The sequence below is a fragment of the Bufo gargarizans genome, chromosome 3 (genome assembly GCF_014858855.1).
Source record: "Bufo gargarizans isolate SCDJY-AF-19 chromosome 3, ASM1485885v1, whole genome shotgun sequence".
Classification (NCBI taxonomy): Eukaryota; Metazoa; Chordata; class Amphibia; order Anura; family Bufonidae; genus Bufo; species Bufo gargarizans.
Window position 1 is genome coordinate 312,897,150 of NC_058082.1, and position 14,382 is coordinate 312,911,531.

At 47.3% G+C, this 14,382-nt stretch overlaps 1 protein-coding gene across 1 annotated transcript in view; it reads left to right on the top strand.

Moving 5' to 3' along the window:
- LOC122931860 (mannosyl-oligosaccharide 1,2-alpha-mannosidase IA-like) overlaps nucleotides 1-14,382 on the top strand; it is a 140,874-nt gene that overhangs the window by 113,209 nt on the left and 13,283 nt on the right. The window contains exon 11 of the mRNA XM_044285915.1: nucleotides 11,274-11,446. Coding sequence (XP_044141850.1) covers nucleotides 11,274-11,446 — 173 coding nt within the window. The remainder of the gene's footprint in view (nucleotides 1-11,273; nucleotides 11,447-14,382) is intronic.

Sequence of the window (14,382 nt, forward strand, 5' to 3'; positions counted from 1 at the left end):
GGTTGAAATACAATTCCCAATTTAGCAATTTCATAATTTAGTGGTTTCTGCTATATCAGAGCTATTTGAAATCTATCCCTAAAAGGGTATATAATATTCAAGGTGCACATAGGGTCATTCAGAATAACTTCACACACACGCTTCTGTGCATTTCCAAGTCTAATTCTGTCACTAAATCCATACCGGTCACCCAGCGCCTAAATACTAGGCCTCAAATTTATATCCAGCTAAATCTGTCCCTAGTGCTGTAGCTGGGCGAGTTATTTAGTGTCCGTTCAAGCACATTTCTTGTTCTGGGTTGAAATACAATTCCCAATTTAGCAATTTCATAATTTAGTGGTTTCTGCTATATCAGAGCTATTTGAAATCTATCCCTAAAAGGGTATATAATATTCAAGGTGCACATAGGGTCATTCAGAATAACTTCACACACACCCGCTACTGTGTATTTCTAAGTCTAATTCTGTCACTAAACCCATACCTGTCACCCAGCGCCTAAATACTAGGCCTCAAATTTATATCCTGCTAAATCTCTCGTTAACGCTGTCCTGTTGTGGCTGGGAAAGTTATTTAGTGTCCGTCAAAGCACATTTTTTGTTCTGGGTTGAAATACAATTCCCAATTTAGCAATTTCATAATTTAGTGGTTTCTGCTATATCAGAGCTATTTGAAATCTATCCCTAAAAGGGTATATAATATTCAAGGTGCACATAGGGTCATTCAGAATAACTTCACACACACGCTTCTGTGCATTTCCAAGTCTAATTCTGTCACTAAATCCATACCGGTCACCCAGCGCCTAAATACTAGGCCTCAAATTTATATCCAGCTAAATCTGTCCCTAGTGCTGTAGCTGGGCGAGTTATTTAGTGTCCGTTCAAGCACATTTCTTGTTCTGGGTTGAAATACAATTCCCAATTTAGCAATTTCATAATTTAGTGGTTTCTGCTATATCAGAGCTATTTGAAATCTATCCCTAAAAGGGTATATAATATTCAAGGTGCACATAGGGTCATTCAGAATAACTTCACACACACCCGCTACTGTGTATTTCTAAGTCTAATTCTGTCACTAAACCCATACCTGTCACCCAGCGCCTAAATACTAGGCCTCAAATTTATATCCTGCTAAATCTCTCGTTAACGCTGTCCTGTTGTGGCTGGGAAAGTTATTTAGTGTCCGTCAAAGCACATTTTTTGTTCTGGGTTTAAATACAATTCCCAATTTAACAATTTCATAATTTAGTGGTTTCTGCTATATCAGAGCTATTTGAAATCTATCCCTAAAAGGGTATATAATATTCAAGGTGCACATTGGGTCATTCAGAATAACTTCACACACACACGCTTCTGTGCATTTCCAAGTCTAATTCTGTCACTAAATCCATACCGGTCACCCAGCGCCTAAATACTAGGCCTCAAATTTATATCCCGCTGAATTTGAATACAATACATTGGGCCAAATAATATATTTGTTGTTGTGGTGAACCATAACAATGAGAAAAACATCTAGTAAGGGACGCGGACGTGGACATGGTCGTGGACATGGTCGGACATGGTGGGTGACGTGAAGCCTCATTCTCTGCTATGACATGCAGACTGATTCTCTGCTGTCATGAAGCCAGATTGTCTGTTACGGGACCTCTCTGCTCTGCCTGTGTGCTAGGCCTAAATATATGCCAATGGACTGTTGCAGTGGTGGGTGACGTGAAGCCTCATTCTCTGCTATGACATGCAGACTGATTCTCTGCTGACATGAAGCCAGATCGTCTGTTACGGGACCTCTCTGCTCTGCCTGTGTGCTAGGCCTAAATATATGCCAATGGACTGTTGCAGTGGTGGGTGACGTGAAGCCTCATTCTCTGCTATGACATGCAGACTAATTCTCTGCTGACATGAAGACAGATTCTCTGTTACGGGACCTCTCTCCTCTGCCTGTGTGTGTGCTGGGCCTAAATATATGCCAATGGACTGTTGCAGTGGTGGCTGACGTGAAGCCTCATTCTCTGCTATGACATGCAGACTAATTCTCTGCTGACATGAAGACAGATTCTCTGTTACGGGACCTCCCTCCTCTGCCTGGGTGCTGGGCCTAAATATATGCCAATGGACTGTTGCAGTGGTGGGTGACGTGAAGCCTGATTCTCTGCTATGACATGCAGACTAATTCTCTGCTGACATGAAGACAGATTCTCTGTTACGGGACCTCTCTCCTCTGCCTGTGTGTGTGCTGGGCCTAAATATATGCCAATGGACTGTTGCAGTGGTGGCTGACGTGAAGCCTCATTCTCTGCTATGACATGCAGACTAATTCTCTGCTGACATGAAGACAGATTCTCTGTTACGGGACCTCCCTCCTCTGCCTGGGTGCTGGGCCTAAATATATGCCAATGGACTGTTGCAGTGGTGGCTGACGTGAAGCCTCATTCTCTGCTATGACATGCAGACTGATTCTCTGCTGACATGAAGCCAGATCGTCTGTTACGGGACCTCTCTGCTCTGCCTGTGTGCTAGGCCTAAATATATGCCAATGGACTGTTGCAGTGGTGGGTGACGTGAAGCCTCATTCTCTGCTATGACATGCAGACTGATTCTCTGCTGTCATGAAGCCAGATTGTCTGTTACGGGACCTCTCTGCTCTGCCTGTGTGCTAGGCCTAAATATATGCCAATGGACTGTTGCAGTGGTGGGTGACGTGAAGCCTCATTCTCTGCTATGACATGCCAGACTAATTCTCTGCTGACATGAAGACAGATTCTCTGTTACGGGACCTCCCTCCTCTGCCTGGGTGCTGGGCCTAAATATATGCCAATGGACTGTTGCAGTGGTGGGTGACGTGAAGCCTGATTCTCTGCTATGACATGCAGACTAATTCTCTGCTGACATGAAGACAGATTCTCTGTTACGGGACCTCTCTCCTCTGCCTGTGTGTGTGCTGGGCCTAAATATATGCCAATGGACTGTTGCAGTGGTGGCTGACGTGAAGCCTCATTCTCTGCTATGACATGCAGACTAATTCTCTGCTGACATGAAGACAGATTCTCTGTTACGGGACCTCCCTCCTCTGCCTGGGTGCTGGGCCTAAATATATGCCAATGGACTGTTGCAGTGGTGGCTGACGTGAAGCCTCATTCTCTGCTATGACATGCAGACTGATTCTCTGCTGACATGAAGCCAGATCGTCTGTTACGGGACCTCTCTGCTCTGCCTGTGTGCTAGGCCTAAATATATGCCAATGGACTGTTGCAGTGGTGGGTGACGTGAAGCCTCATTCTCTGCTATGACATGCAGACTGATTCTCTGCTGTCATGAAGCCAGATTGTCTGTTACGGGACCTCTCTGCTCTGCCTGTGTGCTAGGCCTAAATATATGCCAATGGACTGTTGCAGTGGTGGGTGACGTGAAGCCTCATTCTCTGCTATGACATGCAGACTGATTCTCTGCTGTCATGAAGCCAGATTGTCTGTTACGGGACCTCTCTGCTCTGCCTGTGTGCTAGGCCTAAATATATGCCAATGGACTGTTGCAGTGGTGGGTGACGTGAAGCCTCATTCTCTGCTATGACATGCAGACTGATTCTCTGCTGACATGAAGCCAGATTGTCTGTTACGGGACCTCTCTCCTCTGCCTGTGTGCTAGGCCTAAATATATGCCAATGGACTGTTGCAGTGGTGGCTGACGTGAAGCCTCATTCTCTGCTATGACATGCAGACTAATTCTCTGCTGACATGAAGCCAGATTGTCTGTTACGGGACCTCTCTCCTCTGCCTGGGTGCTGGGCCTAAATTTATGACAATGGACTGTTGCAGTGGTGGCTGACGTGAAGCCTGATTCTCTGCTATGACATGCAGACTGATTCTCTGCTGACATGAAGCCAGATCCTCTGTTACGGGACCTCTCTCCTCTGCCTGTGTGTGTGCTGGGCCTAAATATATGCCAATGGACTGTTGCAGTGGTGGCTGACGTGAAGCCTCATTCTCTGCTATGACATGCAGACTGATTCTCTGCTGACATGAAGCCAGATTCTCTGTTACGGGACCTCTCTCCTCTGCCTGTGTGTGTGCTGGGCCTAAATATATGCCAATGGACTGTTGCAGTGGTGGCTGACGTGAAGCCTCATTCTCTGCTATGACATGCAGACTAATTCTCTGCTGACATGAAGACAGATTCTCTGTTACGGGACCTCTCTCCTCTGCCTGGGTGCCGGGGCCTAAATATCTGAGAATGGACTGTTCCAGTGGTGGGTGACGGGAAGCCAGATTCTCTGCTATGGAACCTCTCTCCAATTGATTTTGGTTAATTTTTATTTATTTAATTTTTAATTTAATTCATTTCCCTATCCACATTTGTTTGCAGGGGATTTACCTACATGTTGCTGCCTTTTGCAGCCCTCTAGCTCTTTCCTGGGCTGTTTTACAGCCTTTTTAGTGCCGAAAAGTTCGGGTCCCCATTGACTTCAATGGGGTTCGGGTTCGGGACGAAGTTCGGATCGGGTTCGGATCCCGAACCCGAACATTTCCGGGATGTTCGGCCGAACTTCTCGAACCCGAACATCCAGGTGTTCGCTCAACTCTAGTTGCTGCCACATGCCTTTCCTACTGAGAGATCAAAGGTGGGCTTCTTGATCTCGCTGCTCTCGGACAAGGCCTTGGCCTGGGCCAGCCCTTTATGGGAGAACAACAATCCGGTGGTTGCCGAGTTTTCCGGTTTTGTTGCTTCTCTTCGGAAGGTATTCGATGTGCCGGCTCGTGCTGCCTCTGCTGCGAAGCTCCTTATGTCCATCAGACAGGGTTCACGATCCGTAGCTGAATACGCCATTGAGTTTCGTACCCTGGCAGCAGAGGTGGGCTGGAATAATGAGGCTCTGGTCGCTGCTTTCTCTCATGGTCTCTCGGATGCCTTGAAGGATGAGGTTGCAGCTAAGGACCTACCAGTGGAGCTCGAGTCCCTTATTTCTTTCCTGATTTTGATTGACACCAGACTCAGGGAGAGACCTTCCTTTAAGGAGAGCCTGCGGAGGCCTTCTAACAGATTGGCGCCTACGTTTGCTGTCCCACCCGTGCCTCCCTCTCCTCCCACGCCTCCTGGGGATGACTTGTCTGGGGGTGAACCCATGCAGCTGGGGTTTGCTCGCCTGTCCGAGGGGGAGAGGGTACTCCGGAGACGCGAGGGCCGATGCATGTACTGTGGTCTCGGTGGGCATTTTCGGTTGGCATGCCCGAACCGTCCGGGAAACGCTCGCACCTGAGATCCTGTCGGGGGCAGATCTTGGGTGGAGTCTCCTCGTCCCCGGTTTCCCATGTTGATAAACCACTGATTACTGTTGTCCTCTCCTGGGTCGGGGGCTCGGTGACGACCCAGGCGTTGGTGGACTCTGGTGCTGGTGGTTTGTTCATTGATAGTGTGTTCACGGCCGCCAATTCCATTCCTCTGCAGCCTCGAGGTTCCCCACTGGCTCTTGAGGCGATAGACGGCAGACCCCTTCTGCCGCCACACGTGACTCAGGAGACCCTTCCAGTGGGGATGGCCATTGGTGCCGTTCACAGAGAGTCGGTCTGTCTCCAGGTTATTTCGTCTTCACTCTACTCGGTGGTCTTGGGGTACCCCTGGCTCCAGAAGCATAATCCGACTTTCGATTGGAGATCGGCCGAGATCCTCTCGTGGTCACCGCAGTGTGGGGCTAGTTGCATCCATGGGCCTGTCAAGTTACTGTGTACTTCCTCGGACTCTCTGTTGCCTCCTGAATACGAGGAGTACCGGGATGTATTCGATAAGGTGCGTGCGGTTGCCCTACCTCCGCACCGCCCATACGATTGTGCCATAGAGTTACAATCTGGTGCCGTTCCTCCTCGTGGCAAAGTCTATCCACTGTCGGTAGCGGAGAATGAGGCCATGGAGGAGTACGTGAGGGAGGCGCTTTCACGCGGACACATTCGCAAATCCTCGTCCCCGGCAGGGGCTGGATTTTTCTTTGTGTAAAAGAAGGGCGGTGAGTTGAGGCCTTGCATCGATTACAGGGGTCTCAATCGCATCACGATCAAGAACGCTTACCCGATACCCTTGATTTCCGAGCTGTTCGATCGCCTCAAAGGGGCCACGGTCTTTACCAAACTCGACCTGAGGGCGGCATATAACCTGGTAAGGATCAAGGCGGGCGATGAGTGGAAGACCGCGTTTAACACCAGGACCGGTCATTATGAATCCTTGGTTATGCCCTTTGGGTTGTGCAATGCGCCCGCAGTCTTCCAGGAATTCATCAACGATGTTTTCCGTGACCTGTTGCAGCAGTGTGTGGTGGTCTATTTGGATGACATCTTGGTATATTCTGAATCCATGGAGGCCCACATTCTGGATGTCAGACGAGTGTTGCAATGATTACGAGAGAACAAGCTGTTCGGTAAGCTTGAGAAATGCGAATTTCACCGATCCCAGGTAACCTTCTTAGGTTACATCATTTCCGCTGAGGGGTTCTCCATGGATCCTGAGAAGGTTTCGGCTGTCTTACAGTGGCCCCAGCCCAGTGGTCTTCGTGCCCTGCAGCGCTTTTTGGGCTTCGCCAATTATTATCGGAAGTTCATCAGGGACTTTTCCATGCTAGCCAAGCCTCTCACGGATCTGACCAGGAAGGGCAGTAATCCCCAGGTCTGGCCGCTCGAGGCCATCCGAGCTTTTGAGGCTCTAAAGTCCGCTTTTGTGTCGGCTCCGATTCTGTCGCATCCCAACCCTGGGTTGCCTTTTGTCCTCGAGGTGGACGCGTCTGAGACGGTAGTAGGCGCCCTTCTGTCTCAGCGTAGAACACCAGAGGGTCCTCTGCTTCCTTGTGGGTTTTACTCCCGGAAACTGTCTTCCGCGGAGTGCAACTATCAGATTGGTGACAGGGAGTTATTGGCCATCGTGCAGGCCCTTAAAGAATGGAGGCACTTGCTCGAGGGCTCGGTGGTTCCGGTTCTCATCCTGACGGACCACAAGAATCTGACCTACCTCTCTGAGGCCAAGAGATTGACACCACGTCAGGCCAGATGGGTTCTGTTCTTGTCACGTTTTAATTACATGGTCTCCTACCTACCCGGTTCCAAGAACATCAGAGCGGATGCCTTATCACGGCAGTACTCCGAGCTGTCCGGGGAGGAGTCGATTCCGACTTCGGTCATACCTCCGAATCAGATCCTGGCCGCCATTCGCACCAGCCTGACCTCTCCCCTGGGTGAGCAGATTTTGGCGGCTCAATCTGGTGCTCCCTCTGGGAGACCCAATGGCAGATGTTTTGTGCCTGAGGAGTTGCGCACTCGGTTGTTGCGAACCTACCATAACTCCAAGGCCGCGGAGCATCCTGGAAAGAATCAGCTGTCCTGGGCTGTTTCACGTCTGTTCTGGTGGCCTTCTCTACGTTCCGACATCGCCGCATATGTAGCGGCATGCTCCGTTTGTGCCCAGAGTAAGTCCCCTCGGCACCTTCCGTTGGGCCTTTTGCAACCCATAGCCACCGGGGAGCGTCCATGGTCACACCTGGGGATGGATTTCATTGTGGACCTCCCTGCATCCCGAGGCCATACGGTCATTCTCATGATTGTGGATCGGTTTTCTAAAATGTGCCACTGTGTTCCTCTCAAGAAGTTACCCTCTGCACAAGAGTTGGCCTAGATTTTTGCCAGGGAGGTCTTCCGGTTGCACGGTTTGCCCAAGGAGATTGTGTCGGATCGGGGGAGTCAGTTTGTGTCCAGGTTCTGGCGCGCCTTTTGCTCCCAGTTGGGGATTCATCTCTCTTTCTCCTCGGCCTACCACCCTCAGTCCAATGGGGCCGCAGAACGATCCAATCAGGAGCAATTCCTTCGTTGCTATGTCTCCGATCACCAAGACAATTGGGTTGACCTCCTGCCTTGGGCTGAGTTTGCCAGGAACACGGCGGTGAACTCTTCCTCTGGGACGTCTCCCTTCATGGCCAATTATGGGTTCCAACCTGCCGTGTTACCGGAGGTATTCTCTCCCCAGGATATTCCGGCTGTGGAGGATCACCTTTCCGTCCTACGTGCTTCTTGGGTACAGATCCAGAGGTCCCTTGAGGTCTCTGCGCAGCGCCAGAGACTCCAGGCTGATCGCAGACGAGCGCCCGCTCCTTCCTACCAGGTCGGAGACCGCGTATGGTTGTCCACCCGCAACCTCAACCTTCGAGTGCCCACTCCCAAGCTGGCGCCTTGCTTTGTTGGTCCCTTCCGAGTGCTTCGCAGGGTAAACCCGGTAGCATATGCCCTTGCGCTTCCTCCTGGCATGCGGATCTCCAACGTGTTTCATGTCTCCCTGTTGAAGCCACTGGTGTGTAATCGTTTCACTTCCTCGGTTCCTCGGCCTCGTCCGGTCCAAGTGGGCAATCGTGAGGAGTATGAGGTGAGCAATATCCTGGACTCACGCCTGGTCCGCGGTCGGGTGCAGTTTTTGGTCCATTGGCGTGGTTATGGTCCAGAGGAGCGTTCCTGGGTTCCCTCCGCAGATGTCCATGCTCCTGCCTTGCTCCGAGCCTTCCACGCACGCTTCCCTCAGAAACCGTTCTTTACTCCGCGGAGGAGGGGCCCTTGAGGGGGAGGTACTGTCATGGTCTTACCTTCTTGCTGTTCTCCTTCGTTTGACATGTGCTGGCGGCCATCTTGGTTTCTAGGTTTCTTGTAGCCTCCCACCCTGCGGCTTCTCCTTCCCACTGGGAGGAGCTGGATGCCTAGCTCATATATATAGGAGGTCTGTGGCTTCAGTTCCTTGCTTGGTCCTCCTGTGTTCACATGCTTCTAAGACTGCTGCTGCTTCTGGTTCCTGATCCTGGCTTCGTCTGACTACCCTGCTGGTTCCTGATCCAGGCTTCGTCTGACTACCCTGCTGGTTCCTGATCCAGGCTTCGTCTAACTACCCTGCTGGTTCCTGATCCAGGCTTCGTCTGACTACCCTTCTGGTTCCTGACCTCTGGCTTCGCAAGACCCTGCTTCGGTTTAGCCATCCGTTTGGACTTTTGCCTTACAGCTTGATTTTCAATAAAGCCTTCTTATTTCCACTTATCTCTTGTTGTACGTCTGGTTCATGGTTCCATGACAGCATCCAGGGGAAGAGTTTGCCTACTGAGAAACCAAGTTCCTATAAAAGTACAGTGCAGAGCCAAGTTTATTCCAGCCAAACAGAGAGCTGAAGGGCAGAAAGATATTCTACAGCAAGGAGACATATACCAGAGGAAGGTTTCCCTACCCAAGGATAAAGCCAGCAATAGGGCATATGGGCCTTGGAGAAAAGCCAGTCAGGAACTGAGGAAAAATACAGCCTGATCTGTAAGTGTTATTCCCTCTGAGTATCTTGCAAGGACTTTGCCTGCTGTTTATATAAATCCTACCTGTGACACTCTTTTACATGTGGAACCAACTAAAGACTGTAAATATCTGAACTGTTTCAGTAAAAGGAAGTTCTGGTTTACTGCAACTTGTGTTCCTCAATTATTACTATAATAAATCGGTGTTCCACCGTTACCGGCACTGGCGTCACAAACTTACAGGGATCTTGCCACCGACACATTAAACCTGCAACACCTAGGGCACCTCACCTACCACCCGGGCTTGTCCCTATAAATAGAGAGTGCCCCAGAGGATCCATGTGCCAGCCTCTCCATCACTGCTGTACGCCTGCCCAGGGTATATGAAAAACTGTGAGTACCAAAAACACCCTCGGTTAGTAACTACCCCTGTGACCTCACCATTCGCCTCACCCTGCAGGGCTGCGTACTGCAACTACCTCCGCTATCCGTCAGCAAATGGGGGTGTGAGGACATGGCTGAGTGTAAATATTAATCCATATTCCTCACAGGGATGTTAACCTACTATGTGGCATTGCTTTAGGAAGGGTGAGGCTACTGTGGTACACAGAGTAAAGAGGGCCTTCGATGACTTCTGAGAAAAGCAGGGGGCACTGCTGTGACTACTGGGAGAGAGGATACTGCAGGCATTGCACTGTGGAGGAAAGACTTTTTTATTTGTTGCTTCTATGTAGCATCTCTTGTGTGCCATTTCCTGCCATGTGATGACAAAGTTTAAATGAAGAAAGTAGTTGTATGATATGAATCTTTGGCCAGATTAAAAATGTAAGTAATGAAGACTGCCAACAAAATTAACCAGGACAATGTTGTTTGTTGTACAATGCTTCCTTTTCAGTTTGCAATAAGACAAGAATCATTCACACTACAAAATGTGCACCCAAAGAAACAAAAATAAATGGTGTTTGCACTTGTTCCGTTGGAATAAATAAAGTTGCCTATTCTATTGTATGAAGGGTATTAGAGCATATTAAATGGGCCCTGGCTCTGGGCCGTCTGCTTAAGCATCCCTGCTTTCTGGCATCTGTCATTTCTTAATGCCCGCAGTAAGCACTGGTACAGCACATTGTTTATGCTCACTTGCATCGTTTTTACAGATCTATCGTCTAGTCTGTATTTAAATGGCTCACATTAGGAGGGACTTTAATTGTGGTGCATCTAATATTCATACGAATAACAATCATAAACTGTACAGTCAAATTCTCTGTTCTTTAAAGGGTTTCTCAGGCTACAGATAGTGATTGCCTATCCTCTGAATAGGTCATCAGTATCCGATTGGTAGGAATTTAATACCCAACACCCCCACTGATCAGCTATTTATGGCTCTATACAGTGTACAGAGCTGGAGCAGACAGATTCATACACTGTGTAGAGGTTCTGCTGGAGTACGGCAGCTCAGCTTACAGTCAAGTGAATGGGATCTTCAGCATGCCGGCTTTGGAACACAGTGTATGGAGCCTTCTGCTTCCACTCCATATACCATTAGTTTCCAGCATGGCAGCAGCCAGAAACAGCTGATCAGTGGAGGTGCAGGGTGTCGGACCCCCACTGGTCTCATATTGATGACCTATTATGAGGATAGGTCAATATCTGTAGCCCAGAGAATGCCTATATCCCGTGTACCTTTGGCTGTCAAGAAAAGGCAACCTAGCTAATAGCCAGGGTCCTGTGTGCAACATAAGTTCCTCAAGGGACTATACTGACTTTGATAATTTGCTGACTTGGCATAAAACAATATACAACAATGTAATATGAGCACTCCTCTGGATATTCATTAGCCAAAGCAAACAGTTGACACTGAACTGTAAAAATGGCTTTATTTAGGTAGGGAAATTATATTTTTGAATGTCAGTGCATAAAATTGGCACTAGTAAGGGAGGTAGGCTGTAGGAAATGTAAAAATCTCAAATAATGAATTACTAACCTCTACTTTTCAGATACCAAGCTTGGGCCTGAAGTTTTCAGGTTTGATACTGGGGCTGAAGCTACATCAACTAGGCTGAGTGAACGATACTACTTATTACGTCCAGAGGTGGTGGAGAGTTACTTGTACTTGTGGAGACTGACGCACAACCCCAAATATAGAGAATGGGGCTGGGAAATTGTACAGGTATGGAAAGATGACACTTACATTGTGGTGAAAAATATCTAAAAGTATTGTGAGATAAAGTAGGTATTAAAGGGCATCTGTCAGCAGATTTGTAGCTATGAAACTGGCTGTCCTGTTACATGTGCACTTGGCAGCTGAAGGCATCTGTGGTCCCATGTTCATATGTGCCTACATTGCCCAAAAAATTAAGTTTTAATGTATGCAAATAAGCCTCTAGGGGCAATGGGGATGTTGTCTTTATTCCTAGAGGCTCTGCTCTCTCTACAACTACTACATCCTTACATCCTTTGCAGTTTGATTGACAGGACTAGGGAGTGTAAACATCATCATGTCTGGCCCTGACTTCCCCTAAAGTCAATCAAAGAGCAGAGCACAGCAGTTGCAAGGAGAGCTGAGCCTCTAGGAGTAATGACAACGCCCCTGTTGGTCCTAGAGGCTCATTTGCATACATTAAAACCTCTCAGCAATGTGGGCACATATGAACATGGGACCAACACAGATGTCTTCAGCTGCCATGTGCCCATGTAACAGGTCAGCCAGTGTCAGATGCCCTTTAATATGTGCATTGAACAATGCTCGGTTTGTATCTTTTTTCTCCCCATGAGATGAAGATTTCTAATATAGATGAGCTACATGTAAAAAAAACTACACAATGTACCATCAAAGGGCATTAACTCAACATTAAAAAGCCAGGCCCTCATCTTGTCATAAAAGATGCCCCTCAAATGCATATACGATTTGTAGACAATGCCTTCCAAACTTCTGTAGTCCATATATAATACAACCATGTGACAGGCACCGTTGTGACCAAGCCGCACTCACCTGTGGTAGAATCGTGCAACCATTGGCTGCTGGTGGTGGGCGTGGCTTGACACATGGTCAGTTGCACTGTCGGGCTGTACCCTTAGTGGACCCCCATAGAATACCTCCAGATTCACCCAAAAACATTTTTTGCTATTAGTGAAAACCAAATAGCCCAAAAAACTTTTTTCTAATCAGTTTTGAATTTGTTTGTAATTTTTTCATTTAATTTTAATTCTATTTTCTGAACATGATTATGGGGGCGGCCATGTTGCCTGAGCTGACATAAACAGCATTTAGAGATATTTTACATTTCACAACAGCCACCATGGGCCACAAGCACAACAGGCTGAGTTTTATAGGAATGCCCAAAATAATCTGTTATTCTGATCTGCTTGGCCTTTGATGATAATGAGATGACTGCTGAAAGGTGATCTGTACAGACCAGGCTTAGAGCCAGTGTGAAAATTGAAGGATTTTAGGATATTTCATTAAATATAAGTAGTAACATGAAAAACAGAAAGCGCATCCAAAAAATTCTTTAAAATCTATTTAACATAAAAACTTAATTTAAACAGTTGGTCATTTTCTGATGACACATTTCCTTTACGAAGAATAATTGAAACCAGCACGGATGTGGTCAAATATAGAGCTCTGATCATTTTGCTATATTTTTCTGTATACTGTGACTAGCTAGGCCAGGGTTCTCAGTATCTGTATGATGTGTGTGTCAGGAACACAGTAAAACTGCATTTTGAAACAGATAATGATAAGATGACATAATCTCTCGCAACACATGGCATATCCCTTCTGCATTCTACAAACATTCATTTTCCTTTGGCCTAATCTCTGCTGCAGTTATCGTCTTGTGGAATTGAACTGAAAATCTTCACCTCATTTTGCTTTAAACCAAAACAAACTGCAGTTATCTGTCTGTATCTCATCTGACAACAAATGGCCTCAAGAAAAGCCTCAAGTTACAAAAAAAAAGACAGTGCCTTGATGTTATTCGTAGTAATAGGAAATCCAAACTCATTATGAAGGGCATCAGAAATAACTTCAAGCAGAATGTCATGTTCAATAAAGTCATTTTATAAGTGTAATTAGCTCTAGGTTTTTGGTTGAGATTGTTATGGATAGACTTGGTCCATACATAAGAAAGTGTCAGTTATAAATGGGTGGGTCTGCTTTTATAAAACCTTTTTTGAGTGTACCACCCGAAGCTGGAGCTCCAGATCACCTGAAGGAAGTGAACCTGCTGTTAACACCTGCATGTTCCTAGCTGTCCATAGCATTGGAACCTACCCTAAAGCCTCATTCACACGTCAGTGTTTTGGTCAGTGATTGTGAGCCAAAACCAGGATTGGAGCCTCCACAGACATAAGGTGTAAGGGAAAGATCTGCACCTGTTCTGTGTTTAGAGCCAATCCTGATTTTGGCTCAAAAATCACTGATGGAAATCACTGACCAAAAAAATGACGTGTATACGAGACATAAGGATTTAGCTACAAGTGACAAGTGTAGCGCCCAAGTATCACAGTGTAGCAGGACATCCATAAAAATGAATAGGGGTCGCAGCGCAACTCACATGTTTACTGTGACCCCAGAATCGCCAAAAAATCCAACACTGCAAGATGTTTTGCCATTCGGTGGTTACAGTCATGCTGCAACCCCGTTCATTTCTATGCTAGCACCTCTACACTACAATCCGTGGGCACGGCAGGTGTTTCGCAACCAAGATCGCTGGGTAGCCAAACCCTTAGACATCAGTGAACAGCAAATATTTGAAGGTTTTGTAGGTAGAGTTGGCTTACTTTAATTTGATGAGCTAGTCTGTGTACTTGGACAGTAAAGGCCTACCTAGTTTATGTTCCTCCCTATTAATTAGTCCATCTCATAAGGATCATTTGGAGAGAGTAAACTACTGTTCATACAGAATAATTTGATATATACTAAAGCTGCCTAGAGAGAGAACCCAACAACTCATACCTTGCCTGCACGCTCAGATTAGCAAAGCATGCATGTTCATGTCAGTAGAGACAGGGACATGTTGGATCCATCTTTCCTTCCTGCAGCAGATATAAAGAGACCAAAGACATTCGATTGTTGACTAATTCTGTCTAAATCAATGGCGT